Source organism: Carcharhinus amblyrhynchos, chromosome 7 (genome assembly GCF_965287045.1).
Source record: "Carcharhinus amblyrhynchos chromosome 7, sCarAmb.v2.hapA, whole genome shotgun sequence".
NCBI classification, from domain to species: Eukaryota; Metazoa; Chordata; class Chondrichthyes; order Carcharhiniformes; family Carcharhinidae; genus Carcharhinus; species Carcharhinus amblyrhynchos.
The window spans coordinates 9,821,216-9,847,076 of record NC_137330.1 but is presented as its reverse complement, the minus strand read 5'-3'; the positions used below and the strand labels follow the sequence as shown (position 1 = coordinate 9,847,076).

Below are 25,861 nucleotides of genomic sequence, written 5' to 3'. Positions count from 1 at the left end.
TGTACACCTTAGTCAGGTCGCTCCTCAATATTCTCTGCTCCAATGAAAACAACCCAAGCCTACCCAACCTCTCTTCATAATGTAAATGTTCCATCCCAGGCAGCATCCTGGTGAATCTCCTCTGCACCCTCTCCAGTGCAATCACATCCCTCCTGTAATGTGGCGACCAAAACTGCACACAGTGCTCTAGCTATGGCCTCACCAAAGTGCTATACAACTCCAACATGGCCTCTCTGCTTTTGTAATCTATGCTTTAGCTGATAAAGGCAAGTGTCCCATTTGCCTTTCTCACCACCCTACTAACATGCCCTTCTGCTTTCAGAGATCTGTGGGAATTCTCCCTCTTGTTCTCTTTGAAGGAAAATTTATCCTTCAGTGAACACTTACATTTGTTGCATTGCAGCTTGTGGGAGCTCATTGTACATAAATTGGCTTAAACATTTTCTACACTATAATAGCTACTACGTTTCAAAACTACTTCATTGACTCTAACGTTTTTTGAGACATTCTGAACTCATGAAAGTTGTTTTATAAATTAAATTCCATCTTTCTTGAAGTATGGTTCAATTCAGCACAAAGGTTTAAAGAAAAGCCATATACTTACGCAAAGTCAGAAGATTGGGCAGAAAATTAAAAAACATCAAAGAATGACTAGCAAGATTGACAAGGAAGGAAAAACTAGAGTACAAGAGAAGCCAGCTGATAATGTAAAGATGGAGAGTAAGAGTTTCTATAAGTATTTAAATAAGAAAAGTTAAAGTGAGCACTGGTCCTATAGAAAGGAATTGATAATGGAATTTTGGCTATGGCAGATGAATTAAACAGGTACTTTGTATCAGTCTTCACTATAGAGGACACTGGTAACACCCCAAAAATACTCTAAATCAGGAAATGGAAGGGAGGAACTCAGGAAAATTACAAACACCAGGGAAGTGGTTTTGAGCAAATTGTCAGGATTGCAGGCTGACAAATCCCCAGGTCCAGATGAACTTCATCCTGAGGTTCTAAAAGAAGTGACTAATGAGATAGTTGATGTGTTTGTTTTAAATTTGCAAAGCTCCCCCGATTCAGGGAAGGTTCCATTAGACTTGAAGATAGCAAATGTAACTCCTTTATTTAAAATGGGAAGCAGGCAGAAAACAAGAAACTATTGGCCATTTAGCCTAACATCTATCATAGGGAAAATATTAGAAGCTATTATTAACAATGTTACAGCAGGATGCTTGAAAAAATTCAAGGCAATCAGGCAGAATCAACATACCACGAATGAGTGGATTGACTTATAAGGAAAGGTTGGAGGGGATTAGGTGTGTATCCACAGCATGGTGGCACAGTGGTTAGTGCTGCTATCTCACAGCGCCAGGGGTCTGGGTTCGATTCTGGTCTTGGGTCACTGTCTATGTGGAGTTTGCATGTTCTTTCTTTACCCAGAGGGTGGTGAGGGATTGGAATACCCTGCCTGCTGCAGTTGTAAATGCGCCTAGTTTGGGGGCCTTTAAGAGATCCGTGGATAGGTTTATGGACGAAAAGGGATTGGTTTAGATTAGTGGGTCATTGTTTTTTTTTAACTGGTCGGCGCAACATCGTGGGCCGAAGGGCCTGTTCTGCGCTGTAATGTTCTATGTTCTATGTCTATGAAGTTTCCTCCGGGTGCTCCGGTTTCCTCCCACAATCCAAAAGATGTGCTGGTTAAGTGCACTGGCTATGCTAAATATTCCCTCAGTGTACCTGAACACCTGCCAAAGTGTGGGGATTTTCACAGTAACTTCATTGCAGTGCTAATATAAGCCGATTTGTGACACTAATAAATAAATTCTTAAATGTTAAGAGGTGATTTGAGCAAAAATTTTAAGATCCTGAGGAGTATTGGCAGGGTAGATGTGGTGAGGATGTTTCATCTCCTAGGAGAATCTAGAACCGGGGGTCACTGTTTAAAAATAAGAGGTCACCCAATTTAAAGAGGAGATATGTTTCCTCAGAGGGTCGTGAGTCTCCAGAACTCTCTTCCTCAAAAAGCATTAGAAGCAGATTGATTGCTTAGGTTACATTGATTGGCCGTGCTAAAAATTGCCCCTTAATGTCCTGAGATGTGTAGGTTAGAGGGATTAGTGGGTAAATATGTAGGGACATGGGGTAGGGCCTGGGTGGCATTGTGGTCAATGCAGACTCAATGGGCCAGTGGCCTCTTTCTGCACTGTAGGGTTTCTATGATTCTAAACAGAGTCCTTGAATATTTTAAGGCAGAGCGAGATAAATTCTCAATTAACATGGAGTTGAAAAGTTATCAGGGGTACGTGGGAATATGAATGACTGATAAGCAGATCAGTCATGATCTTATCGAACAGTGGAGCAGGCTCGAGCCACTGAGTGACCTACTCTTTGCTCCTAATTCAAATGTTTGTATGTTTGCTTTGAATGATTAGAGCTCTTGTGTACTTTGATGTGATAAGAGTATTAGCCTCTGATTTAACAATGAAAGCTCCTGAGAACTTCAACATCCACTCAGGTATCAATCCTGGAGATTTTCAGATGGTTCATGTAATGCTCCTCTCAATTTTAAGGAGGCAACACAGTGGTTAGCACTACTGCCTCTCAGGGCCAGGGACCCAGGTTCAATTCCCGGTTTGGGTCACTGTCTGTGAGAAGTCTGCACGTTCTCCTTGTGTCTGCGTGGGTTTCCTCCAAGTGCTCCAGTTTCTTTCCACACTCCAAAGATGTGCGGGTTAAGCGGATTGGCTATGCTAAATTGCTCCTTTGTTTCAGGGGAACTAGCTGGAGTAAATGCATGGCGTTACGGGGAATAGGGCCTGGGTAGAATTATGGTCAGTGCAGACTTGATGGGCCCAATGGCCTCCTTCTGTATTGTAGGATCTATGATATCAGGGGAGAAAGGGTGAAACTCGCTATAAACTAATTCCTTCTTATAGGTAGGAAAATAAAAATCACAAAGAAACATTTTATTCAATTTTTACAACTGCTGAACAAGTACATTAAGCAACATATGGTCATAGCAATGAATAATGCATAGGAGTGGAATTGCTCCCACGGATAACTTAGCAAAAACAAGAGAATTAGTATAAAATGGGAAATCTCATTTAGTTAATACAGGAAGACATTTATTTAAATTATCAGCAGGAGTAACTGCTCCCCAAATTGTATAATAAATAATGTATCAATGGATAAAATAATTCTTGAACACCTCCAATTTCCTGAAGATGGAAAAAAAAAGACATAGCCTTATTCATGAGAACATATTACACATAGCAATAGCTGATGAATAGTGAGAAATCCCTTACTGGTATTAGCTTTTCATGCTGTGATTTGAAAATAATTATGAATGGGAGCATGATCTTGGTCAGTCAGCTAAAATTATGATCCAATTTTTCACAAAATGATAGCACAGTGGTTAGCACTGCTGCCTCACAGTGCCAGGGACCCGGTTTGATTCCAGCCTTGGGTCACTGACTGTGTGCAGTTTGCACTTTCTCCCCATGTCTACGTGGGTTTCCTCCAGGTGATCCAGTTTCCTCCCACAGTTCAAAGTTGTGCAGGTTAGGTGGATTGGAAATGCTAAATTGCCCCTTAGTGTCCCAAGATGTGTGGGTTGGGGTATTAGTGAGGTAAATATGTACCGAGGAAGGGCCTGGGTGGGATGCTCTGTTGGAGAGTTGGTGCAGATTAGATGGGCCCACTGGCCTCCTTGTGTAGGAATTCAAAGTCAATCTTGCCCCTTGATCTTTTACATTTGAATCTTGCATAAGAAGACCAAACAATTCATAAGGTGAGAAAAATTCTTGCACCTTCTACTAACTAAGTGCTCCCAAAGTCAAACTCCTTACTATCCGAGTGTTAGCTTGGCTCATCTGGCGGCACTCTCACCTGAGTTAGAAGGTCTTGGACTCCAGCCATGTTTCAGGACTTGACCATAATCCAAATCATAACATTGAGTGTAGTTCTGAGGAAGTGCTCTACTGAAAGACACATAGGGCTGAATTTTCCCATTCCAATCACCACAGCAATCATTGCAAAGGGGTGGACCATGGAAAAGGCCACTGACCTCGGGCGGGATTTTCATAGAACCCCTACAGTGCAGGAAGAGCCCATTGGATCTGCACCAATCACAACCCCATCCATGGCCTATAACCCCCAGTTATTTACCCTGCTAAACCCCTAACACTACGGGCAATTTACTATGGCCAATCCACCTAACCTGCACATCTTTGGACAGTGGGAGGAAACCGGACCACCTGAAGGAAACCCATGCAGACGCAGGGAGAATGTGCAAACTCTGCACAGACAGTGACCCAAGCTGAGAATCGAACCTGGGCCCCTAGCACTGTGAGGCAGTAGTGCTAACCATTGTGCTGCCCACGGTTTTCTGGTTTCAGGACAAGCACAGCTGGAAAATCCCACCCATTATCTTTTGTAAAATTTATTCAAAGCACGTATCACTGGCAAGGTCCATCCCTCATTGCTGTCTTTCGGATAAAATGTTAAACTGAGGTCTCATGCACTGTAGCAAGCAGGGGCTCGTGATAAACATTTATCGCTCAACCAAAATCACCAAAGCAGATTATCTGATCACCTTACTGTCATTTGTAGGGCTTTGCAATTGGCTTGCCTATGTAAACAAAAAAAAAACATTGATTGCCTGTGAACTATGCTTTGGGACATTCTGTTACATGAAAGCTTTTTTTCTTACACTCCCACTGAAATCCATCTCCCCACACCCAAGCTCTCCTGAAGTTCATCCCTCTACCATCAAAACTCCTGTCCATGTGTTTAAAATTTTTCTTTCATTGGATGTGGGCATTGCTGGTTCAGCCAGCATTTGATGCCCATTCTTAAATTCCCTGGCACAAATGGTAGTGAACAATGGTCCATTTAGTGCAAGTGCACTCATAGAGTTGCTGGAAAGAGAGTTCTAGGTCCCGTGACAGTAAAGGAATGCCAACATGGGGTATTGCTTGGAATGGAACTTGCATCCATCCACATAACATCACAACTCTTTCAAAGTCCATTGCTTCACCAGCCAAACTCCCCTATCAAAGTCAATTCTTCCAATATGTTAACTTTTCATTATTTAATAGTAATCTAAAAACCCCCATTTGATTGATTATCCCAAAAAAGAGCTGATTTCATATTAAAAACATTATGGCAATATTTTGTCTAATAACATTATAAAGAAAAATATGAATCACATGCTTACAGCTTCATCACAGACCTTCCTCCAGAGTACTTGGTGGACCAGAACCGGCTGTCAAAATAATGCAGCAAAAATACAGCAGTTTCAGGTGGCACAGTCGTCAGCACTGCTGCCTCACAGCGCCAGGGGCCCAGGTTTGATTCCTGGCTTGGGTCACTGTCCATGTAGAGTCTGCACGTTCTCACTGTGTTTGCGTGGGTTTCCTCCAGGTGCTCCAGTTTCCTCCCACAGTTCATACTTTTGCAAGTTAGGGGGATTGGCCAATGTTAAATTGCCCCTTAGTATCCAAAGGTGTGTGAGCAAAGTGAGTTAGCCGTGGTGCAATGTGCAGGGTTACATGAATAGGGCGGAGGGGAGAGTCTCAGTGGGATGCACTTCCAGAGAGTCAGTGTAGACCTGATGGGCTGAATGGCCTCTTTCTGCACTGTAGGGATTCTATGGTTCTATGTTAATTTCAGGCAAGGAGCAAGTGTGTGGTCAAATGCAATTTTTAAAAAAAATTCATGGAATGTGGGTATCACTATTTATTGCCCATCTGTAATTAGCCTTAAACTGAGTGGCTTGCTGGGCTATTTCAGAGGACAGTTAAGAGTCAAACACATTGCTGTGTCTCTAGGGCCACATAGGATGACAGATTTCCTTCCCTAAAGGACATTTTATGACAATCGATGATAGTTTCAATTCACCATTTCAGTTCACCATATACTGAATTTATATTCCAGATTTGTTAATTGAATTAAATTCCACCAGCTACCACAATGGGATTTGAAACCAAGTGCCCAGAGCAGGAGCCTGGGCTTTTGGATTACTAGTCCAAAACCATTGTGTCCCCCTATCCAAGAGTTGCTGTCCAAGTTGCTTGACTCTGTCATTAGCTTTGGTAAAGTGACATGTCACTTTTATCTTCCCTTCTTTTTACAAGAACCTTGTCCTATTTACCCTTTGATCTCACCACAGAAACTTAAATTTGATCATTTCAACTACCCTTTAAATGATGTGGTAATAAGTGGTAATTACTGCTAATCCAACCTATCTTGTGCCAGAAATTAACAAATCCCATTGGAATCTCATTCCTTCAGGTATTGTATTTTTGAGAGATTTTAAAAGGGCCAAATTTGAAATATTTTGCTTACTTTCCTTATGTCTTCTTTTCTCTCTTAATCTAATCTTCCTTTCTCTGCATTTCTCTTTTTGTACCAGGGCGGCACAGACAAGTTGGGCCAAAGGGCCTGTTTCCATGCTGTAAACCTCTATGACTAGATATTGAATTCACCCATTAATTTACACCCCTTCACAATCTTTGTTTACTTCCCAATCTCACAGCTGACTGGTTAAGCAGATGCTCCGTTATTTGCCCCTGTTCAGTCAGGTCTCTGATGCCCCACTTCTCTTACTGTTCCATTACCAGCTTGCAGTTTTATCAATATAGCGGGCTGAAGCGTGTTGAGCTGAAGGGCGATCGGGAATCTAACTAACGGCACATGCCATCAGGTGCCCTGCTATAGCAAAATTCCGGTCAACGGTATCATTGTCGACCTTCTCCACTGTGGTTCAATGTTTCAGTTCTGACCTTGGTCCTTCGTACAGCATTGAACATCTCACTTGACATTCTCTATTGTACTACACATTCCAAAATTCAGGCTTATTAATAAAGGAGACAAGAACAGGATTGCTTGTGCCCTAATTTGGTTTCACTCACAGTTCAGGTTTGTTTCAATTTCATTGTTGTCCAGGTGGACATAATGATAATGTCCATCATTAAGGAAAGCCCTTTTCTTAATGATGCTCAAGACTCCACACTCAATAACAAATCACAGGGTGTATGTTATTCATCTTCAGTGCTGGTCAATGATCCTCTTTCATTCATCTGTTGTTGTCTCTTCTTCTGAGAAGAGGTTTGCCAGGTCCCCCACTGTCAGAACAGACGCCTCCGACTGTACGATTACTGACTTGTTGTGACTAAAGACCAATTCAGAAGGAAAAAAAAATCAGGTTACGTCATTGCAAAGAAAGAAATTCTATTCATGTGGTGCCTTTCACACCTGCTATGTCAGCACGTGTGTTTTACAGCCAATGAATGCACTTTTGAAGTACAGTCACAGTTGTAACATGAGAAATAAGGTACACAATATCTGCACAGCAGCATCACATAAACAGCAACAGAGTGGCAAGGTGGCACAGTGATTAGCACTGCTGTCTCACAGCACCAAGGATTCGGCTTGGGTCACTGTCTGTGTGGAACCTACACATTCTCCCTGTGTCTGCATGGGTTTCCTCCAGGTGCTCCGGTTTCCTCCCACAGTCTGAAAGATGTGCTGGTTAGGTGCATTGACTGTGCAAAGTTCTCTCTCAGTGTACCTGAACAGGCACCGGAGTGTGGCAACTAGGGGATTTTCACTTCAACTTTATTGCAGTGTAAGCCTTGTCTGTGACACTAATAAATAAATAAATAAATAAAACAGATTATCTGGTCATTCATTTTATGTGTTGGCTGAGGGATAAATGTTAACTTGATCCCTGAGGAGAACTTCTTTGTAAACAACATACTGAGGTAGCTCTGCATTGCATTAAGTGTGACCTTTTGGATGAGATTGGATAGAATTGGGACTTTGAAAATAAACGAAGATAGTTAATTCATTTTTTATTGTGGTTACTTAAATGCCAATTTTGGTGCAGTAAATAAATAATTTGAGGCATACATACTCAGTTCTGAATGTATCAGTGGGGGAGAGGTTTCCTTTGGAGAGAGCAGTGAGAGTCGTGACCTGAGCACCACCGGTGGCTTAGCTGTGCAGGGAAGGAGGAGAAAATTGAAGCCACAGCTGGGGTACTGGGTACAATTCTGGTTGCCTCACCATGGGAAGGATGTGATTGTACTGGAGGGGCTGCTACCTGGGATGAAGCATTTGAGCTACAAAGAGAGGCTGGATAGACTTGGGTTGTTTTCTTCAGAGCATGGAAGGCTGGTGGCGGAGTGGGAGAGCACTTGATTGAGGTGTATAAGATTATGACGGGTGTTAACAGGGTCGGGAGGAGGCAGCTGTTCCCCTTATTTGAAGGGTCAGTAATGAGGGGACACTATTTTAAGGTGAGAGGCAGGAGTTTAGAGGAAATGTTTTTCACCCAGGGGTTGGTGGGATTCTGGAATGCATTGCCTGGAGTATAGTGGAGGTAGGAAACCTCGTTCTTTAAAAAATACATGGATGAGCACATGAAATGTCACAAGACTCAAAGCAATGGGCCAAGTGCTGCAAAGTGGGATTAGTATAGATCCGTCAGTGCAGAGTCCATGGGCCCTATATCCTCTCCTGTACCATATGACTCTATAATAGAAGGACAATAGAGGTGGGGGATTCTACAGTTAAGCTATAAGCTTCTGGAGACAGACTAGTGACCTTTTCCAGGGACAACCTTGCTATGGTTCTAGATGTTAAACCAGGGTCCTATCTGCCCTCCCAGAGATCCCATGGCACTATTGCAAAGAACAGCAAGGGAGTTCTTCTCGTATGCCCCGAGTAATATTAATCAACCAACAATATTACTGAATACAAATCTGTTCATTACCAGATTATCAATGATTGAGGGATGAATGTTGATTAAAACACCAGGGATCATTCTCCTGTTTTTTATCACAATAATGTTGTGCAATATTTTACAGCCACATGAAGGGGCAGAAAGGGCCTCAGTTTAATGTCACATTCAAAAGACAACTCCAGTGCTGCATTCCCTCAGGACGGTACCAGAGTGCCAGCCTTGCTTTTTGTGTTCAAACAGGACTTTTGGACCCCTGATTCAAAGATGAGAGAATCAACAGAGTTACAGCTGACACCATACCTTTATCCCTTGACTTCCTTATCAAAAATCTATCAATCTCTGATCATCCACTGTTCTCGGGGGTGGTCAGGCCAGGAGAGTTTTGGAGAAGTCAAACCTAAGAGGTGACACAGGCATGGAAGTAGGGAGGCTTGGTGATGGTGTGGCTATGTGGGTCAGAACCAGATTCCCAGGATCAAAGCGGACATCAAGGTTATGAGTAGAATGGTTCAAGCTCACACACTGAATGGGAGGCTAAGGGATGGAGATTGGGATGGGGTTTGTAGGCAAACACAGTAAGAAGTCTCACAACACCAGGTTAAAGTCTAACAGGTTTATTTGGTAGCAAAAGCCACTACCTTTTGGAGCGCTGCCCCTTCGTCAGGGAATTGTCGAAGGTAAGTGACATTTACCTGATGAAGGAGCAGTGCTCCGAAAGCTAGTGGCACTTGCTACCAAATAAACCTGTTGGTGCGAGACTTCTTACTGTGTTTACCCCAGTCCAACGCCAACATCTCCACATCATGATTGTAGGCAATGTAGTGGGTGAGGACCACATTCTTCATGTAGGCAGTAACCTACCCAATGATTAATTCTGTCTGTACAAGCTAAAAAGTTTGTTTAAGAAAAAGTCTTACTTTAATCTTTCAGCAATTTTGAAACCTTGATACCAGTGGAAATTGAACATACCTTTTTTCAGTACATTTAAGCATACTCTGCATCCTCTCTTCTATTGTCGCTTTAATTAAAAACCTGTGAACAACAGTTTCCCTAGAAAAAGAATGGAAATCATTATTCATCATAAATACATTCAAACATTGTGTGGCATTTACAGTTTTAAACTTTATTTATTAGTGTCACAAGTAGGCTTACATTAACACTGCAATGAAGTTACTGTGAAAATCCCCTGGTCGCCACACTCCGGCGCCTGTTCAGGTACACAGGGAGAATTTAGCATGGCAAATGCACCTAATCTTTTCAGACTGTGGGAGGAAACGGGAGCACCCGGAGAAAATCCACGCAGACACAGGGAGAACATGCAGACTCTGCACAGAATTGAACTCGGGTCTCTGGTACTGGGAGGCAGCAGTGCTAACCACTGTGCCACCCAAAGGTACCCAGGTTTCATATCACAGTTCAATTCAGAGGTCCTCCGTTTTCTTCAGATAGGTGACAACCTGATGATAGTGGTGTCCCTCTCGCAGTTCTAAGTAAAAATTGCCAACTTGAAAAGTTTGCTGTTTTTCTCTCTATGGAGCCTGACTTGCTAAGTTATTCTGCTTTATTTCACTTTAAGACAACTTAAGGAAGCTTAACACAACTTATTAGAATAGATTAGAATCCCTACAGTGAAGAGAAGGCCATTTCAGCCCACTGAGTCTGCACCAACAACAATCCCACCTCGGCCCTATCCCCTAACCCCACATGTTTACCCCACTAATCCCTCTAACCTACGCATCCCGGGACAACAAGGGTCAATTTAGCACGGCCAATGCACCTAACCCGCACATCTTTGGAGTGTGGTAGGAAACCGGAGCACCTGGAGGAAACCCACACAGACACGGTGAGAACATGCAACTCCACACTGACAGTGACCAAGCAAGGAATTGAACCCAGGTCCCTGGAGCAGTAAAATAGCAGTGCTAACCACTGTGCCAACTTACAAGACTATTTAGTAGATTGCTAAGTGACATTAAGTGGATAGCTTTCAGAGAAATTGTACTGAAAATAATGGTGTCTTTCCATGCAATAAAATTTCTTCTCTGTTACAACAGTGACTACATCTGAAAAATGCTTCATCAGCTGCAAAATACTTTGGGAAGCTGAGGCTATGAAAGGTGATTTAAATGAAAGCCTCCTTTTTTTTACATTCAAATCAGTTTTAACTTTTCGTTTGTTTACTCACATTTAAAAAGTGCCAAATCAATTTGCTTGATACCAATGAAGTTACGCTAAAAATGAATGAGAGGTAGCAGTTCCATACCAGAAAGCCAAAACCAAGAGACACAGTGGCACAGTGGTCAGCACTGTTGCCTCACAGCGCCAGGGACCCAGGTTCAATTCCGGCCTTGGGGTCACTGTCTATATAGAGTATGCAAGTTCTCCCCGTGTCTGCCTGGGTTTCCTCCGGGTGCTCCAGTTTCCTCCCACAGTCCAAAGATGTGCGGGTTAGTTTTATTGGTCATGATAAAGCATCAAGGGGATTTGAAGGGTAAATACATGGGGTTACAGGGAAAGGGCCTGGGTGGGATTGTTGTCGGTGCAGACTCGATGGGCCAAATGGCCTCCTTCTGCACTGTAGGGATCTATGATTATAGGAGAGCCCAGCTGGCGGGGGAATAACTCATGTGGTTAACCAACAAGATAAAACAAGCATTTTACAAGGCAGAGCTAGTCCTCAGAGGGTGATTTTAAAGATAAGGAAGGTGGTCAATAATGAAATGATGCTATAATTAACAATTTAAAGAGATACACCAGGTACTTCACCAGGGTGGCACAGTGGCCAGCATTGCTGCCTCTCAGTGCCAGGGACCCAGGTTCACCTCCCGGCTTGGGTCACTGTCTGCGTGGAGTCTGTACGTTCTCCCCATGTCTGCATGGATTTTCTTCAGGTGCTCTGGTTTCCTCCCACAGCCCAAAAAACGTGCTGGTTAGGTGCATTGGCCATGCTAAAGTTCCCCTCAGTGTACTCAAACAGATGCCGGAGTGTGGTGGCTAGGGGATTTTCACAGTAACTTCATTGCAGTGTTAATGTAAGCCTACTTGGGACTAATAAATAAACTAATACAGAATGTTGGATGAGGCCAAGTACTGCTAAAGAACAACAATTACCTGCATTTATACAATGCCTTTTTACAGAATGAAACTTACCACTGCCTACTTAATACCTAAAAATCAAAGAAATTGGTCATGCTATTGTATTCCAACACTAACTTATAGACTTTGGCACGAATAACAGATTGTTAATATAATAATGGTAGAGGTTTTAAAGATTGTGGAAAGGGTTGATAGAGTGGATGCTCATAGTTGGAAGCCATAAAAATATGACAGTATCTAATAAATCCAATCTAGAATCCAGGATAAATCTCATTGTTTAAACAGTATGGAGATAGTGAAATATGCTCCCACAACAATTTTTCCACACTTTCACAGGACATGAGCATTGCTGCTCAGTCAGCATGTTTATCTTCCATCCTTAAAGCCCTCGAGAAGGCAGTGGTCTGCTTTCTTGAACTGCTGCAGGCCACGTGACGTAGATACATCCATAGTGCGTTTGGGAGGGAGTTCCAAATTATTAATGGGGAGTTAAAGGGGAAACTAGAAAAGGAAAAGAAGGTGTGTGTCATTAGGGTTTAATGAAGTGGGGTTTGGAGGAGGTTCATGTGGATCACAAATACAGGCATGGACCAGTTGCACCACAAGAATTTACAGCACAGAATTAGACCTGTTCCTGGGTGGCACAGTGGTTAGCATGGCTACCACATAGCGCCAGGAACCTGGGTTTGATTCTGGCCTTGGGTCACAGTCTGTGCGGAGTCTGCATGTTCTCCTCAGGTCTGCGTGGATTTCCTCTAGGTGCTCCAGTTTCCTCCTAATCCAAAGACATGCTGGTTAGGTGCACTGACCACGCTAAATTCTCCCTCAGTGTACCTGAACATGTGCCGGAATGTGGCAACAAGGGGAATTTCACAGTAACTTCATTGCACTGTTAATGTTCGCCTACTTGTGGCTAATAAATAAACGTTAACTTTACTTACTGTGTGTCATTCTGACTGCTTATTTGCACAATAAGGATTATTGTACAACAAAAAGATTGGATCAGAAAATAAATGGAACATGCAATTCTTAACTAATGCTCACTTTGTTTGTCCAATACGATGCACCCTTCCTATTGCTTGTAGTTCATGTGCATGGTTTAATATAGGCTCCACCAGCAGCACATATGTTGCTTCAATGATGTTCAAACCGTTCGATGCCGAATGGAGAGGCAGCAGCAAAATATTGATCTTCGAATCATATTTAAAAGCTGACAGATTCTCCTGAAAAATGCAATTATATATTTTGTTAACTCTGGTGTGATAATGCAATGAGATGTAGTGACGGGATTTCCAGGTTACGCATGTTTATTTATCTCCAGGTATGTTTTGTTGTAAAATGACCACATATCACTTTCTATTTTGAAATGGCAGGGTGCATTTTTCATTATTTTGGTCAAATGAATTGTTACTGGATCCCCTCCTCTATTAAAGGCTCCGACACGTGCTAGGAACAGTATCTAGGTTGTGTGTGTAATGTGTGTGCATGCTGGTTCTGACAGGTCTTTTGGTAATAAGAGGTGCTGTCTTATCCTGGGTAACTTCATTGGTACTGGGTGCCTGCAAATCAGATCTGCTTCTTAAAAGAAAAACAATCCTTGACCCACCTCCCCCCCTTCATCCTTGCAAGTTACTGCTCCCATTTCCAACCTTTCCTCCATATTGATTTTTAATGTGTTATCTCCACCCAAATACATGCTGGTCTTTCTCAAAGCGCATGTTTCAATTCTGCGATCAGATTTATATCCCTGCTGCAGTGCCAAAATGGCTCTTGTCAAAGTTGCAAATGACTTCTCTGTGACTGACCCAGCTAAGCCATTCCTCTTTGCTCTTGACCATCTGCAGCCTTTGACCTATTGAGTACACCAGAGAATCTCCTGCAATGGCTTCACTTGTTCTATCCAAGACTGCAAGAAACTACAAAGTATCGTGAATGTAGCCCAGTCCATCACTCAAACCAGCCTCCCACCCACTGACTTTGTCTACACTTCCCACTGCCTCGAAAAGCAGACAGCATAATCAAAGACCCCACGACTCCAGACATTCTCTCTTCCACCTTCTTCCCTTGGGAAAAAGATACAAAAGTCTGAGATCACATACCAACTGACTCAAAAATAGTTTCTTCCCTGCTGCCATCAGATTTTTGGATGGACCTACCTCACATTAAGTTGATCTTTCTCTACACTCTACACTAGTGTAGTGTTACACTAGTGACTGTAACACTACACTCTGCACTCCCTCCTTGCCTTCTCTATGAATGGTGTGCTTTGTTTGTATAGTGCACAAGAAACAATACTTTTCACTGTATGCTAATACACGTGACAATAATAAATCAAATCAAATCTTCCCATATATGATCTTTCCTAACTCTCATCTTCATATACTTATTCTGAATGGACAGTTTCTTGCACGTGGGGCACTTCTGCTACTTTGCTCCATGTATCGACTGCTTATTGAAAACACATAAGAATTAATTAGGGTTTTTTTACATTTGACATGGCAAACACCGTACCTCCTTTCAGAATCCACTATATCTACCCCAAGGTGCCCTTGACATCATATGGCTAAAGCACTTCCATTATTGTCTACTATGTCTTGTCTGAAAAGATAACTAAAAACACCTTAATAGAAAATAACTTGTGAAACTCTGCAAATAAAAAGATTCGGAGGAAAAAGCGAAAAAATTAAACAATATTAGAAAAAAACTTAAGAGGGAATGTGATCTTGGGAAACCAGGCCTCAATAGGGAATGGGATCACAGAAATCCAGCCTCAATAGGGAATGGGATCTTGGAAAACTAGCCTCAATAAGGAATTGGATCATGGAAAACCAGGCCTTGAGAAGGAATGTGATCATGGAAAACCAGGCCTCAATAGGCAATGGGATTGCATAAAATCAGTGCTGAAAAGGAAACAGCACCAAGCAAACTAGTACAAGAGGGAATGAGTCTCAAATGAGGCATAAATCCAGGACATGGTGGAAGGAATAAATGTAGTAAAATTCCCATTAAAAGTTTTCCTCAGTTTTCAATGATCCCCAGTGAGAATAGCTGAAAGTTGCCTAAGACGATGTAAAGGGAATGTAAAGTACTTGTTTTTATATTGGATACCAATCAGGGTACTGGACAAAGTCTAGAAACCATAGACAGGATTTCCCAGCCCTTCCCGTTGGTGGGGGATCTTACAGTCCAGGCAAAGGCAACACCTGTGGCATGTTCCCTGGTGGTGGAAACTGCGAGCCTCGGCTGAGCTTGGATTCAGTTGACCAAATGTGGAACTAAAATACCGATATCAGTAAAACAGACCATATAAGTTTCTGTATTGCCAGTGTGGCCAGTGACTAGAATGAATACTGCTTTTTATAATGAATCTCCCCATCAGACACATATTTTCTGGATCCCAGGTATTGATGTATGCCAGGAACATTCAAACAGATTAATCTTTCCTCACCTGGAACTTGTGGAGTCCATTGATCTGAACAAACTCCATATTATTATCCAATAAGGCTTTCCCGATTATATCCAGCACATCCTGCCACTGTAAATGCAACAGCACAAAATCCAAATTAGGCCGGAACAATTCACTGAAACTTTGAGAGTGATGAACCACAATGAAAGTCATTCTTATATGTAGCAGTGCACAGGGACAGATACAACAGGATAACATTGTACATTTAAGATGGCTAGTCGCTGGGTGCTATACACTTCGTATTTGATCAAAAAGACTGGGTTTATATCCTCAAGCTATCTGAAAGTGTTTTACAGCCAATTGAGCAATTTTGGCATATAGTTACTCGTGTAAAATAGGAAACATGGAAACCTATTTGTGCACAACAAAGTTCTCCAAACAGCACACTGGCACAGTGGTTAGCACCGCTGCCTCCCAGTACCAGGGACCTGGGTTCAATTCCAGCCTCAGGTCTCTGTCTGTGTGGAGTCTGCACGTTTTCCCTTTGACTGCGTGAGTCTCCTCTGGGTGCTCCAGTTTCCTCCCACACTCCAAAGATGTGCGGGTTAGATTAAATCACCCCTTACTGTCAGGGGAACTAGTAGGGTAAATACATGGGGTTGAAGGGCTAGGGCCTGGGTGGGATTGCTGTTGGTGCAGGCTCAATACGCCAAATGGCCCCTTTCTATGACTAGCAATGTGTTAATAACCAGAGAATCTGTTTTGGTAATATTGTCAAGGCCATTGGGGAGAACTGCGCTTCTTCAAAATAGGATCTTTTATTCAACACAAACATCTCCTCCAAAAGTTGGCACCTCTGACAGTGTAGCACTCCCTCAATGCAATGTCCACCTGCATTATGTGCTCAACCCTCTGGGGTGGAAATTGAAACCCCAGCTCTGAATCAGAGGCGAGTGTATGGCCCATTGAGCCAATTCTGACACAGAGACAAACTTTAAGCAAAATAAAAATCACTCTCTTGCATCCTGCAACCATCACTCCCAAAACTCCTACAACCTTCCACTTTTAGGAAGCACTGTACAATGTTGAAGGATGCTGCAGTTACCTTAGTCTCATTAATGGTTACCAAGTAAACTCAGAATTTTTCTAAATACAGAAATGATGTCGCTGACGCCTTGCCACCAGACACAGATCATTTTAATTATTTTGATTATTATAATTCATGTTGTCAGATTGTGGTGCATTACAATTTATTATCCAAAGGATCAGATGAGGCAGAAATCCCCCAGTGCTTTCCCTTCTCTTAAAGGCAGTAACAGGGGTGCAAGTCCTTTACTTCTTGGATGAAAGGAAAATCGGGTGGGTTTTCTAGAGGGTGGATATTCCATTACAGTAGCTCCACAAGCAGTGAAGCTAATTTACAATAGACAATAAAAGCAGAAATGCTGGACAACTCAGCAGGTCTGGCAGCATGTGTGGAGAGAGAAACAGAGTTAATGTTTTGAGTCGGTTTGACTCTCCTTCAGAGTTTTATTATTCCTGGGAAGTGGTCAGTGCTAGAAAGGCCAGCATCTAATATCCATCCCTATTTGTCCTTGAGAAGGTGCTGGTGAGGCTCCTCCTTGAATATAACTGACTGACTCACTAGATCGTTTTCAAAGTGCAATGAAGAATTAAGCACATTGATGGGGGTCTGCAGTCACACAAAGGTCAGACTACGTCAGGATGGCAGAATCCTTTCCCTAAACGACAGTGGTGAACTTCGGTTTTCACAATAATCCAGTAATTTCACAGTCACTATTTCTGGGACCAGCCTTTCATTCCATTGGGTGGCCCAGTGGTTAGCACTGCTGCCTCACAATACCAGGGACCTGGGTTCAATTCCGGTCTTGGGTTACTGTGTGGAGCTCTCCCCATGTCTGCATGGGTTTCCTCAGGGTGCTCTGATTTCCTCCCACAATACAAAGATGTGTAAATTAGGTAGATTAGCCGTGGTAATCAGGAAGGTGACGGCCCAGTAGTATTATCACTAGACTATAATCCAGAAACTCAGCTAATGTTCTGGGGACCCCGGTTCAAATCTAGCCATGACAGTTGGTGGAATTTGAATTCAATAAAAAATAATCAGGAATTAAGAATCTACTGATGGCCATGAAACCATTATCAATTGTTGGAAAAACCCATCTGGTTCACTAATGTCCTTCACGGAAGGAAATCTGCCATCCTTATCTGGTCTGGCCCATATGTGACTCCAGAGCCATAGCAATGTGGTTGACTTTCAACTGCCCTCCAACGACAGCTAGGGATGGGCAATAAATGCTGGCCACTAGCAGTGCCCATGCCCCATGAAAGAATTTTTAAAAATGCATGAGGTTATGGGGATAAAGCAGGAAGGGGGTCAGGTGGGCTTGGGAATGATGCTCGGACAGTCACTGCAGACTCAATGGACCAAATGGCCTCTTTCTGCAATGCAGGGATTCTATGGATTTATTTAATCAATTGAATTTAAATTTCCCAGCTGCCACGCTAGGACGTGAACTTGTGTCTCTGGATCATTAGTTCAAGCCTCTGGATTACTAGCACAAGAAGAAAATCATCCCTGCTTCTTTACCTGTCAATTCAAAGTTGAAGATTAAACCCAGTGTCCTTTTGGCAAGAAGGACATGAGTGCAAAAACATGAAGCTGAACTGTTATCTGGTAAAGTACCAACTGTGAAAGTGAGCTGTTAAGGCCTACCGTGGAGAAGACCAAGGCCTTGGCCCCAGGGTCTTTCTGCTGGATTTTCTTCAATGTTTTGAGCACAGCCTCCACTTTGGTAGAATGGCTACCCTGAAACGGAAGACCAAAAGAAGAAATGACTAAAAACAACCATCAGACACTGAACTCAGTGGTCCAGTGAGATTACTTACAACAGCTAGCTTTAGCACCTCTCTCTCCATCCACTGCCTGTGTTGGTTGATGCTTGTCCATCCAGCGTCAGATGAACCACAAATTCTTCCAGATGACCAAGAGCCAAATCCTTGCCCTCAGTTCCTGTCATGGACTCTGTAACATTGACATCATTTCTTACTCTAATTTAGATTGAACTCAATTGTTTGGAACCTTAGTTTCCTATTCAACTCCATAGCCTGTCCATTAAACTTCCAACTCCAAGGCATTACCTGCTTCCACACCGACCTCAGCCATTCTACTTTGAAATTATCATCCCACAGTGGTTAGCACTGCTGCCTCACAGCGCCAGGGACCTGGGTTTGTTCCCAGCTTGGGTCACTGTCTGTGTGAATTCTGTATGTTCTTCCCATGTCTGCATGGGTTTCCTCCAGGTGCTCCAGTTTCCTCCCACAGTCTGAAAGACGTGCTGGTTAAATGCATTGGCCATGCTAAATTCTCCCTCAATGTACCCGAACAGGCGCCAGAGTTTGGCAGCTAGGAGAATTTCACAGTACCTTCATTGCAGTTTTAATGTAAGCCTGCTTGTGACACTGATAAATTAACTTTAACTTATCTGTGTCTTTGTTAACTCCAGAATCTCTCCTGGCCAGCCTCCATATTCTACACTCAGCAAACTTAGCTCATTCGAAATCAGACTGCCCACTCCTATTCTTGCAAACCTGCAGTGACTACTGATCCATCAATGCCTCAAATTAATCATTCTCACCCTCGCATTTATATCCTGTCATGGCCACGCCACTTCCCATCTTTGTAGCCTCCTGTTTCAAGTAGACACCCCTCCAGAATTCTCCATTCATCCAACTCTGCCCTCCCCACATTCAGCCTTCCACTGATGGCCTTCAGCCACATACTATGGAAGTGTCTTCCACCTTCTCCTTTCACATCCTCTTTAAAATCCATCTCTCACCAAGCTCCTTTGACTTCTTGTTCACTCTTGACTCATCAGGGCTGTGTAAAGTGACAATTTCTTCATTAGCAGGGCTTTATTAATGCAAATGGTTGTTGTTACTTTGAAGCTTCTGCAACAACACCAGGCATAGTCTGGAAGTGAACTGGGTTTCTGCATAAATTCATCCAACAAGCAAACAACTTAACTCATAAATTACAAGATAATTAATTATAAATGCCAACGCTGAAATAAAACAGAAAGACACTTTCTCTGAGAAAGTAAAACATGAGGGTTTTTTTAAGAATGAGATGTATAGAATTAAACTGGAAAATGGTATGATTAACCCTTTCTTTTTGGTGCATTGATTCCTAATGCAGGCCCCAATATCAAAACATAAGTAGCACATTCCCACTTCTGGTATTATTGTAATACATTAGATTTGTGAATTTAAAGTTCATTTATTAGTGTGACAAGTAGGCTTACATTAACACTGCAATGATGTTACTGTGAAAATCCCCTAGTCGCCATACTTCGGTACCTGTTCAGGTACACTGAGGGAGAATTTAGCATGGCCAGGGCACCTAACCAGCACGTCTTTTGGACAGGGGAGAATGTCAGGCAGTGACCCAAGCAGGAGTCGAACCCGGATCCCCTAGCGCTGTGAGGCAGCAGTGTTAACCATTGTGCTGCAGCAAACAGTGCAAGGTTACCCTCCTTCAGTATAATCCCGAGTTGCTCCAACTTTGTGCTTCACTGGAACGAAGGAGGTTGAGGGACGACCCGATAGAAGATTATGAAGGGCATGGACAGGGTGGAAGAGTCAAGTACAGGGGCATAGGTATAAGGTGCGAGGAACAAGGTTTAAAGAGATGTACGAGGCAAGTTTTTTTCTACACAGGGGGTGGTGGGTGCCTGGAACTCGCTGCCAAGGAGGTAGTGCAAGCAGATAAGATTGTGAGTTTTAAGAGGCATCTGGACAAATACATGACTAGGTTGGGAATAGAGGGATATGGTCCCTGGAAGGGTAGGGGGTTTTAGTTCAGTTGGGCAGCATGGTCAGTGCAGGCTTGGAGGGCCGAAGGGCCTGCTCCTGTGCTGTAATTTTCTTTGTTCTTTCTTTTTTTTGTTCATTTCTCTGTGCCCACATTACATCCCCCTCGTTTCAGTCACTGCCTACATAAAGTACCAATGATGTTAATAATTTTTAAAAGCCCCTCCCTTTGACAGGGAGGGTTTTGCTGATTAAGGCAGCTTACTTTAACAGGAAATTCATCTTCTCTGTTTGCAGCCTCAGTTGTGAATACGTAAGAGATTTCTTTGTGCGCTGTTGTCTGTCTGCAAATTGCACACTTGATAACGCTCCGCCGAGCCCCGACACTGTACTGTTCGATTATAATGGCGATGCAGTCGTTGCAGAAGCAGTGTCCACAAGTCAGTACTGCCCACTGTGAAGAAAGAAGAGGACAGAGAACTGAGAGAGGAAACAAGCAGACAAATAGAATAAAAACTTCAGCACCTAGAATCATAGAATCCAACAGTGCACAAGGAGGCCATTCGGCCCATCAAGTCTGCATCGATCACAATCCCACCCAGGCCCTATTCCCGTAACCCCATGCATTTACCCTAACTAGTCCCCTGAAACTAACCGGCAATTTAGCATGGCCAATCCATCTAACCTGCAAAAATAAAGACATAATTTTCCTTTAGCATTTTGCACAAGCTGATATAGGGGGTCAGCTGTGCCTTAGTGGTTACCACGCTTGCTTCAGGGCAAAATTTTATGTTCCCTCATCTGCTGGTTTGAAAGTGGAAGGGAGTCACAAAATGCATGCTGCCTAACTGCCCGACCTGGAGTGGGATTTAAGTAATACATTCAGGATGGCACAGTGGTTAACACTGCTGCCTCAGAGCGCCAGGGACCCAGATTCAATTGCTGGCCTGGAATCACTCTCTGTGTGTGGAGTTTGCACATTCTCTCCATGTCTGCGTGGGTTTCCTCCCACTGTCCAAAGATTTGCCAGTTAAGTTGATTATTGACCCTAATTTTAGGGGGATTTACATGGTAAATATATGGGGTTAGGGTGGGATCGTTGTCGATGCACGCTCAATGGGCTGAATTGCCTCCTTCCGTACTATCAGAATTCTATGATAACTGCCCGCCCTGACCTGGGGTGGGGTTTAAGTAACACATCCCGCCACTGCTCCTATATTACCTACACCAGGTGGGTTGCCTGGCAAGAACCTGGGGCAACAGGAGAGACAGCGAGAGCGAGAGATAGGAGATTACATCCTTGGGAGTACCCTAAGCACATTATAATTTCATACCCCCTTTAACTCCAACTCCCCTGCCTCCCAGTCCTCAAAGTGGGGGCCCACCATTCCCTTGCTGGGGCATGACAGCCAGACTCCGCTGATACCTCAGCCTTGTGTTCAGTCCAGCTTCCATTAGCCCCTGGTCTTCAGGATTGGTTGCAGACCCAACAGCGGCCACCGCTCAAACCTGGCACTGTTGTGACTACAGATTTGCTGATGAATTGGGTTCACCTGCCGCTCTCTATGGAGGAGCTTTGTTTCGAGACTGGGACAAAAAAAGTCTTGACCTTTACTAAATGGCTGTGGGGCAGATCGGTATCTCTACAGATCCTAGGCAGCAAGATGGGAAACCCTACCATTTGAAAAATCCTGCCCCTGATGTCAGGGCAGGAGGTCCAAGCCACACTGCAGAGGCTTGAGCACAAAAGCTAGGCCAACACAGGGAATGCTTCAGTGTCAGAGATGCCTGTATTCAGATGAGCCGGGGCTCTATTGGTTATCCCAGTTGAACAGGAATAAGGGGATGCTCCTCACCTCTTGGTCAACATTCATGCTTTAACCATGGCTGCTTAAAACAGAGTTGATTACATTGCTATTAATCAAATCTAGCTCCTGATTTTGCTAGTATTACGAAAGTGCCTAAGCTTCAAAAGTACTTTGCTAACTGTGAGGCACCGAGACGTCTGGAGGACACAAAAGGTGCTATTGTAATACAAGTTCTTCCTTTCTGTATTTAGAAGTTCTGAACTTAAAGTCTCAATTAGAATGATGTTTTGTTTTGTGAGACTGATGGTGGTGAGGGGTGGGAGAGGTGTGTTTACGAGGAACCTTTGACGCTCAGTTCTGGCACTGTAGCTGGAGTGAGTCAGGCCCAGAGTATAGTCGTTGACTAAATGCCATAAGTACTGACTGTTGGACACTTAGCAACAGGAATCACCCTCTGCTGCAGCGTGACAGCAACAGCTTGGCACAGACAGTCTACACAACCAGTGCAAATATTCAGGGAGATGAAAACAGCTTTGAAATCATGTGAAGGGGAAATAAAATGTTTGCACTGAAGAGAATGACAACAACTTGCATTAATATAGTACCTTTTGGTATAAAACTGTCCTCCTTTAATCTGACCTCTTTTATAGCTCTGTTATTTATTGCCCCATCGTTGGTAGTCATGCCTTTGGCTGCCTAGGCCCCCAACTCCAGAATTCTCTCCATTAACCTCCTCAACCACCCCTCACCTCCAGCTTTTCTGTGGGGCTTGGTATCAAATTTTGTTTGACAACAATCCTTAAAATTTAAAGTTTATTTTTAAAGTTTTACTTATTTGTGTAACAAGTGGGCTTACATTAACAATGCAATGAAGTTACTGTGAAAATCCCTTAATTGCCACACTCCGGCACCCGTTCAGGTACAGAGGGAGAATTTAGCATGGCCAATGCACCTAACCAGCATGTTTTTCGGACTGTGGGAGGAAACCAGAGCACACAGACACAAGGAGAACATGCAGACTCCACACAGACAGTGACCCAAGTGGGAAACTGAACCCGAGTCCGCGGTGCTGTGAGGCAGCAGTGCTGACCACTGTGCCACTGTATCCTGTGAAGCACTCTGGGGTGCTATATAAATGAAACTGTTTTAAAATATTAATATGTTGCCACATTATATTTTCATAAGTTGGCATTTGTCAAAAAACAAACTAGCGAAAGCATATTTTGCATGCACAGAAATATGAGTTATCACCCTTGGGTTAAATGTCACAAGTGGACTTACATTAACACTACAGTGAAGTTACTGTGGAAAACTCCTACTCGCCACACTCTGGTGACTGTTCGGGTACAGTGAGGGAGAATTTAGCACCCAACCAGCACATCTTTGGAGTGTGGGAGGAAATCAGAGCACCTGGAGGAAACCCATGCAGAAAGGGGGAGAACGTGCAGACTCCACACAGAGTGACCCAAGCCGGGAATCAAGCTCAAGGCCCTGGTGCTGTGAGGCAGCAGTGCTAACCAATGTGCCACCAGGCCATCCACTCCTTAACAACCACTCACGCACAATTACAGAGTTCTCAACTCTTGAATTCTTCTTAAAAGCTGCATTGGCTAGCCAAACACTTTATAAAAGTTTAAAATATGACCAATGAAAGAAGAAATTGACATGACTACAGCTGGTTATGAATAAACTATTTCTTTAAAGAAAACCTATTGTCTGACAAGGAGTTTCAGAAATTTGATCAAAATTATGAGAATATTTCAACATTACAAAAGTGATGGCTTCAGATTTAATTTTTTAAAAATTAACTGGCCTCTAATTTTGTTTTAAACCTTCAAGCGTGTGGAAAGCTGTGAATGTGAGAATCAGCACATACTGCAGCCTCACATACATGGTGATCAACTCCTTACCTGTTGTCCTAATTGTCGTGCACAGATGGGACAGGGATCTGGATTGACGCTGCCGGTAGATGGATCCTGAGACTGAAATAAAATGTAGAATAGATTTCAAATTACACTTCTTAAACATTCCCTTCCTTCTTTGTAAATGCAAGTAGCAGTTGCTGCTGTCATTGTTATCCAGGTTAATAATAACTCATCAAATTACTTCACTTTGGATTAGTACTTATAGAAATTAGGAGCAGGCCATCCGGCCCTTTGAGCCTGCTCTACATTCAATATTATCATGGCTGATCTTGTATCTCACTGCCACATTCCTGCTTTCGCTCAAAACTCCCTGATGCCATTAAAATCTAAAATGTTTTCTATCCCTTCCTTGTATACACTCAACGACTTGGCTTCCTCAGCCTTCTGTGGTAGAGAATTCCATGACTTTGATACCCTTGGAGTGAAAAAATTCTTCCTCAGCTCAGTCCTATACGGTCTACCCCATATCCTGAGACCATGACCCCTGGTTCCAGGTTCCCCAACAAGGGAAGACCTCCTCCTTGCATTTAGTCCTGCTAGAACTTTACACATTTCAAATCAGATCTCCTCTCATCCTTCTAAATTTTAGTGTATAAATCTTAGTTAATTTATTAGTGTTATAAGTAGGCTTACATTAACACTGCAATGAAGCTAATATTCCTAGGAATGAAGGCCCAGTCTCTCCTCTAAGGATAGCCCTGCCAACCCCGACATCAGTCAGTGAACCTCTGCTGCATTCCCTCCATGAAAACTATATCCCTTCTTAGATAAGGAGACCAAAACTGCATGTAATACTGCAGCTATGGTCTCACCAAGGCTCTGCATAACTGCATGATTGAATGGCAGAGCAGACTGGGCTGAATAGCCTAATTCTACTTCTACATCTTATGTTTTTATGGTGATATCAGATGGAATACTGACCCCAGATAGGTCAATTGCTGTTGAAATTCCTTTATGCCTTTCTTTTCCATTCCAGTAATGGCCGTAAACCATTCAGCAGCTAATAAGGAAAGGTTGATGCAGCAAGATCTTCAGCTATTGCAACTTGTCAGAGCCACCAGAGGCAGTGAGGATCCCCTATCCAAATCTGTGACAATTGCATAGGACGGGTGCCTTTGTACCACTGCTACTGGCCTGGGCATTGCTCCCCATGGAACAATAAATCCCAGCCCGTAGGAAAGTGGTCACAATATTCCACATTCCAGCTGTTATTTGTTTCAATGTACTTCAGATTATGCCCTGCACATTCAAATAATTGTTCTCACCTTCTCCAGATTTGTGAGGTAGAGGACTTGACCGAGCTTCTTCTGTAGTTGTGATGTAGCTACAGCTTTATCGTTTAGGAGCTTCATTCGATTTTGTTCCACCTGTAAAATATGGAATAGTAATCTTGATCTGGCTTTGAGAGTCTGAAACATTCACCTCGGGATGAACCAGGCGATAATCTGTGATATTATTGATGGATAACAATAAAGTACACAGGTATTACACCAGACACGTTTATTGCTGCGACACCATTGCTTCTTCATGGTGAGAGGGACATTATACAATGGCCAAGAACATCTTGCTCCAGGCTGCATTGGATGCAATAAATAAAGGCAATTGTCTTTAAATCCTCCATGGCTTCACCCCACCCTATCTCCAGAACCTCCTCCAGCCCACCAAAAGCCCTTCAATTCTGGCCCCATGTGTCTCTGACTTCCTTCGCACCATCACTGTCCTCAGCAGCAAGTCCCTTCACCCCTGTAGACAAAGAGGATTCAAAACAAATACATCACTGGGGTAAGATGGTACTTATCCCAAATGATTGGGAGAACTAAAGAGAAAACACCAAATCATTACAACAAAGGCACTGAGGAAGGATCAGCGATATACACACAGTATACATCAAAATATCAGCATTTTCCAGTTCCCTTCAATTAGTGATTAATCCCTTCACACTGGCAGAAAGAGAGCAATAACTTATGAAGAAAAGGTTCCAAAATGTTTGGGGAGGCGATGGCCTAGTGGTATTATCGCTAGATTATTAATCCAGAAACTCAGCTAATGTTCT

General features: G+C 43.1%; 1 protein-coding gene across 4 annotated transcripts in view; it reads right to left on the bottom strand.

Moving 5' to 3' along the window:
* Nucleotides 1-2,942: 2,942 nt before the first annotated feature.
* shprh (SNF2 histone linker PHD RING helicase) overlaps nt 2,943-25,861 on the bottom strand; it is a 75,294-nt gene continuing 52,375 nt past the window's right edge. For 3 of the 4 annotated variants that reach the window (XM_080191935.1, XM_080191937.1, XM_080191936.1), the window contains exons 24-31: nt 25,074-25,175; nt 23,794-23,865; nt 20,341-20,529; nt 17,980-18,072; nt 15,285-15,371; nt 12,881-13,059; nt 9,710-9,790; nt 2,943-7,165 (exon numbers count right to left, since the gene is read on the bottom strand). In XM_080191935.1, coding sequence (XP_080048061.1) covers nt 7,066-7,165; nt 9,710-9,790; nt 12,881-13,059; nt 15,285-15,371; nt 17,980-18,072; nt 20,341-20,529; nt 23,794-23,865; nt 25,074-25,175 — 903 coding nt within the window. In that variant the 3' untranslated portion in view covers nt 2,943-7,065. Of the gene's footprint in view, nt 7,166-9,709; nt 9,791-12,876; nt 13,060-15,284; nt 15,372-17,979; nt 18,073-20,340; nt 20,530-23,793; nt 23,866-25,073; nt 25,176-25,861 lie in introns of those variants that run through there. The other variant, XM_080191938.1, reaches the window with a different exon arrangement.